The sequence below is a fragment of the Sinocyclocheilus rhinocerous genome, unplaced genomic scaffold (assembly GCF_001515625.1).
Source record: "Sinocyclocheilus rhinocerous isolate Xijiao unplaced genomic scaffold, SAMN03320098_v1.1 scaffold85, whole genome shotgun sequence".
In the NCBI taxonomy this organism is placed as follows: domain Eukaryota; kingdom Metazoa; phylum Chordata; class Actinopteri; order Cypriniformes; family Cyprinidae; genus Sinocyclocheilus; species Sinocyclocheilus rhinocerous.
The window spans coordinates 911,713-917,696 of record NW_015649998.1 but is presented as its reverse complement, the minus strand read 5'-3'; the positions used below and the strand labels follow the sequence as shown (position 1 = coordinate 917,696).

The 5,984-nt window shown below is 36.1% G+C and overlaps 1 protein-coding gene across 1 annotated transcript in view; it reads left to right on the top strand.

Annotated features, from left to right (window-relative positions):
- LOC107711002 (transmembrane protease serine 9-like) overlaps window positions 1-5,984 on the top strand; it is a 26,816-nt gene that overhangs the window by 15,660 nt on the left and 5,172 nt on the right. Inside the window, exons 8-14 of the mRNA XM_016515904.1 lie at window positions 1,624-1,680; window positions 2,392-2,412; window positions 2,501-2,663; window positions 2,914-3,182; window positions 3,269-3,414; window positions 3,721-3,934; window positions 4,024-4,137. Coding sequence (XP_016371390.1) covers window positions 1,624-1,680; window positions 2,392-2,412; window positions 2,501-2,663; window positions 2,914-3,182; window positions 3,269-3,414; window positions 3,721-3,934; window positions 4,024-4,137 — 984 coding nt within the window. The remainder of the gene's footprint in view (window positions 1-1,623; window positions 1,681-2,391; window positions 2,413-2,500; window positions 2,664-2,913; window positions 3,183-3,268; window positions 3,415-3,720; window positions 3,935-4,023; window positions 4,138-5,984) is intronic.

The following is a 5,984-nucleotide window of genomic DNA, read 5'->3' as shown; positions in this document are numbered from 1 at the left end:
TATATATATATATATATATATATATATATATAGGTCAGTGGCCCTTGGCTTGGTATTGTTTGCAGAATTCGGCCCTCGGCGAAAACTATAAAAATGCGAAATAAAAATGCTGTTCATACATAAAACGACTTGAATACACCTCTTCTTGATATCATGATGAAGAAACATTTTAGCAAAACTGCTACACTTCTTTTAAATATTTGTAAAAAGTTTGCCTGCTAAATCAAAGTAAAATTTTGTCACCAAAAACAATTAATGAATGAATATTTCATGTTTGAAAAAAAAAAAAAAACTTATATATTGAAAATTCTATATTTTCTTAAAAATAGAAAGGTTTTCAAAACCTTATGAAAGTACTTTGCATGTGTTTGAAACTAGATTTTAAAATAACTTATATTAAGAGACCAAAAGACTGTAAAGTCGTCAAGCTAAAATCCTGTTTTGTCCTTGTGCCCTTGAAGAAAGAACTTAAATAAAGGTTGATCTGATTCACAAACAACAAGTAATTCTCTGTTTGATGTGTCCTATATTTAGTGTTCTAGTCATCTCTGACGCCTTCTGATCTCTGATTAATGAGCAAATTTAAAGACAATTTGATGTTAGGCTGACAAAAGGCGTATTCTAAGGCCAACTTTCAGGATTCTGTATTCTTTATTTTGCCGGATCTTGAGATCTGTGATATTGTGACGTCATAATTATGTTAGAGGTTAGAGAAGTGGAGCGAAACCTGAGAGCCAGACTGATCACGTCTACACAGCCACTAAACAATCACATCACACAAAACATCAAAGAGATCCTAGATATTGTAAAGGTCAAACATAAGAACAATATACTGTAAATCTAGCACAAATATTCTTAAGCACACAACTGGTGTCCCCTATATGCTAAAGAAACATTGCAAGTTTTTCATCTTTGGCTGACTTCAATTATCTTTCAATATTTCAATTTTGTGCCTTCAGGTAAAACTCGTAAATGTAAATAAAATGAAAAATAATTACACACACTGACTCACCTATCCTGTGTATGGCTTTTATGATGAGTAATTTGGCTGCCATCTGACAATAAGTCGCCATTCGTAACGCATTGTCTGTGTCTTGGTTTCTAAAGGGTATTATATTCATCATGCCCTATATGTATTATGTGTTCTCGTTTTCTTTATCTGTGTGTTACAAGAAATGAAGCATGCAGGAAAGACAGTCAGACTAAAAGAAAAAAGGACTGAAAAAAGGAAAGAGTTGTCATGGTGTCTTAAGATATTTGTCATGCTTGACATTGAAATGCAATGTGAAAACTTTTGACATTAAAGACATTTAAGTTTCGATTTCTTCTGCCATTACACATTTTTCTTTATTTTTCCTTGTAAATTAACTTGTTTGTCCAGTTTAAATTTCTTCTGGAAAAAAAAGATCCAAATACCATGGTATCAAATGAGTAAAAAAGCTATCAATATACTATTTACTACAATTTAATATGTGCGACTTCTCTAACAATTACCTCACAAATGTTTGCATTTATCATGACCCTACAAACATACCTGCAATTAATTAACAATGACTAATTGCCAAATTGTGAAAAATGTTCTCAGTGAAGTACGTGTGCTTGACAGCTGTGTATACTAAAAAGAATTTGAAGAGGATGACAAAAAAGGAGGAGGAGAATTAAGAGAAAAGAAGTGGGCAGGTGAGTGACAGATGAGAAGAGCAACCTGAGAAGCTTATAGAACTATATAAAAGGGGTTGTAAGAGTCTCAGAGGACCAAATTAAACACCAGCATCCAATCTGCTCGCGAACACTGGGACTGTGTGAAGATGTGGAGATTAACGTGTGTCACTTTGACCCTGCTCATGTGTGTCAATGGTAAGGTCTCATGGTATTTCTATGAAAGTGAGGATAACTGTGAACAAAGACATTATATAGAAAAACTGAATATATTTTTGCTTTTTTTGTGGCACAGCACATAAGAACAGTCTAAGGGCTTTGTTAAAATAATGATGCATTAACATGAAACTTGCAGTTCAGTATCATGTGTTGATTCATACGAATGATTAATTTGACCGGTAACTCCTGGGCTAGTGAGTCATTTTAAATGTTTTATCAAAGAGCCGACTCATAAGAATCATTTGTTCATCAATCAGACTAAACAAGTTCAGCAGCCAGTACTCCGGTCTTCAGTGTCACAAGATCCTTCAGAAGCATAAGAGCAAAAGAAAAAAAGCATATTCCAAACTTTGATGGCAATGTATATAAATACAAGTTATGCCCACCAACTAACTTGTTAATTGTTATTTATTAGCTAACAATTATTAGTGCAATAATGTTGCACAGGGTCATTATTCAGTGAAAAATGAAGATGAAATTGTTCTAATGCACACTTTATTTCTGCCCTTGCAGGTTCACTTTCTCAGTTGAATGGTAAGAGCTCCTCTTCTAAAGACATCAGCATCAAGTCAAATAGTAGAAATGTACAAATACCTATGTGAATTATCTCTCTTTCTCGTAGTTTGTGGACAGGCTCCTCTAAACACTCGTATTGTTGGTGGTGTGAACGCACCTGAGGGTTCATGGCCGTGGCAGGTCAGTCTGCACACTTCTGGACGTCATTTGTGCGGAGGCTCCCTCATCAACAATGAATGGGTGCTGACAGCAGCTCACTGCTTACCTGGGTAAGATTCACCAAGAGAAATCAAAAGATATTAAAGATAAAATTAAGATATTTTGTCATGTTTAACCTCCAAATGCAAAGTGGCAAAGGCACTTAGGTTTCAATTAGTTTTTACCAAATGCCAAAAATACCGCATTAAATGAGAAGAATTAATCACTTTACTATATTACAAAATAAAAAAATACTATATATATATATACTGTATATATATATTCTATTTTCTCACGTTCACATTCTCTGATTGTTTTCAGTGTCAGTGCATCCAGTCTGCGTGTGTATTTGGGAAGGAGGACACAGGAGGGAGTCAACACCCATGAAATCAGTAGAAATGTGAGAACCATAATCGTTCATCCCTCTTATGACAGCAACACAAACAACAATGACATCGCTCTGCTCCGGCTGTCCTCCACAGTCACCTTTAATAACTATATTAGACCCGTGTGTCTGGCGGCACAGAGCAGCGTCTTCATTTCTGGCACCAACAGCTGGATCACAGGCTGGGGAGATGTTCAAGCTGGAGGTACAAACACATGCAAATCCATTAATTCAAGTATACATCTCCTCCTAACATCACTAATAGAAGGTTATGTGTGTTTTGGTGTTCAGAGAGTTTACCTGCTCCTGGGATCCTGCAGGAGACTATGGTTCCAGTGGTGGCTAATGATCGATGTAATACTCTTCTGGGTTCTGGATCTGTTACCAGCAACATGATGTGTGCTGGTTTGACACAGGGAGGCAAAGACACCTGCCAGGTGCAATGAACAAACAGATTTTTGATCTAAGCATGTACAGCTACTGTATAACACACTTCAAGATCTACTGTTTTGCATTCACATTGTCTACTTCGTATAAATGCTTAAAATTAAGTAGCTCCAGTAATGTAAATATTCACTATAAAACAAAACAGTGATATAGAAGGTGACTAGGTTCACACATTGTCATGCTCACAAATACCATCACAGTAACACACAATATTAAAATAATTCAATAAACGTTAATTTAACAACATATGTTGTTACTTAAAACGTCTTTTTCTTTCCTCTTGTCCCTCTCTGTAGGGGGATTCTGGAGGTCCAATGGTGAGCAGGCAGTGCACAGTGTGGGTTCAATCTGGCATCACCAGCTGGGGTTATGGCTGTGCTGATCCCAACTCTCCTGGTGTTTACACCCGCGTGTCTCGATATCAGAGTTGGATCACCAACAGAATTGGTCAGAACCTGCCAGGATTTGTCGCCTTCAACCCCCCGACCTCATGCTCCTCTGCCAGCCTAAGTAAAAATCTCTCTCAAACACCTACACAGCGTATACCCACGTAAGAGAGCATACTTGTTTGACTAACGCAAAATGATTTGTATGTGCAGCCTCAACCTCCTGTAGGGGGAGATGCAATGAGAAGTACAACAGTCGCTTTCGCTGCAACTGCAATACTAACTGCAGTATAAACTGCTGCAGAGATTACAGACAGCGTTGTGCCAGTAAGTTCAAACACATTCATTTCAGTAATATTTAATTCACACTTAAAAATGTTGTTGCATTAGAAACAAAATATCACATTATTTGGCATCTGCATACAAATTATGCTAGTCATTTTTCTCAGCTTACTTCACTTTTTTGAGCAATTTTTGCAATCATGTTTAAATGCGATGTATGTATGAAGTCAATGTTTTTAATGTGTTTCCAGTTCTTTTTGTGAAATGTCCTACTTGAAAAGTGTTTTTTTTTAATCAATGCCACTTGCTTTGATATTTTGATACATAATGCAGACATACAAATCTGCATATATTTTACATACCCAATACCCATTTTTTAATTACTGCACTCATAGCTATACTAAATAAATTAAACATATACTTTGCATGTCCAAAAAGTAAACACCAAAACTGTTTCTTGCTCAATCCCATGACTTATATTTTTGTTTTTGTGTCTCTGCAGTGTGAGGTATGTCATACTTCCATGGATTATATATGATTACAGGCTTATAATCACGTCACTTGCACCTAAATTGAATGATCTTTATCTGCTTGTTCGGAGAGAAGATTTTTACTTGAGTGCCGCTTTGGATGCGTTGCACAGTCAGAAATAAACACAGTCAAAGAACTGCTGCACTGACTCATACTCAGGGGTGTAAATGCATATTGTTCGTGTTCAACATATGTTTAACAACAGCACCATTAGTAGAATCCTTGTCTCTTTTGTTTTTCTCTCTCTAGTTCTAGCATGTAATTGTTTAGCATTAATTGTAGGCATGGGCAACTTTTTTCCTTCATTTAGCATTTGCACTTTTCTTATATAAAAAAATGTGTTATAATTATCTAATATTTAAAATTGATTTTCTCATTTGTGATTTCTGCTGACAAACAAGTGGGCACGTCTTTAAGTTTCAATAAATTTTTGTCACACAATACTTCAAAGCATTGTCTGTCTTTTAATGGCTTTTCTTGTAATAAATCTATCCAACAGGAGTGTACAGCATCATAATGTAGCACAAACCCACTTTGCATTTTATTCAGGCATCATACAATTTTATATTTTTACAACAGTGAAATGATAAAACGGGTCATGTCAAAATCAATAGTAACATAATGATCAGAAAAACTATTAGAATATATTGGAATTCATAATGAATTATTATCTGTGGTCACACTTTATTTTTGGTTGCCGCAAGCCCGCCCGCCACTCCTTCGTCGAATCCGCCGGTCTCCACTCACTCAAGCCCGCCGGCCGCCGCTCACTCAAGGCCGTTGTGTCTGACGCTATGTGTTTCGTTGTGAAAGTGAAAATACTTTGTTTGGCCTTCCAAAAGAGGACACGACTAGAAATCAGTGGTTAAGTTGTATTTACAACACTGTTCCAGAACAGTTCAACAAAACGCTCTTCGGAAATCTACGGGTGACGTCACGGACACTACGTCCATGTTTTTATACAGTCTATGGCAGGGATGGGCAACTTTGATAGTGACGAGGGCCAGCATTTTTTCTCCTTTATACCAAGGGGCCAGATTACTAATCCACGTCCACACACCTTTTACACCGTCTTACTCAATTTCCTTTTTATTGAAGGAAATGAAAGTATAACTAATGTCATTTGTTTTTAAAGATTTTATTAAGTATAAAACTTGTGCTGTTATGCAAATTCAGGAGGAAAACTTTGTTGTTAGTGGACAGAAATATTACCCCGACAAGCCAATGTAAACATTTCAATTGCATTGTCTGTAAATTTGCAACAAACAAATATACAGAGGTCCTTTTTTTATTAGTAGCCTACAGAACATTCTCAAAACAACCTAAAAGGACAGTTAAAAAGGGCTTAATTAAAAAAAAAA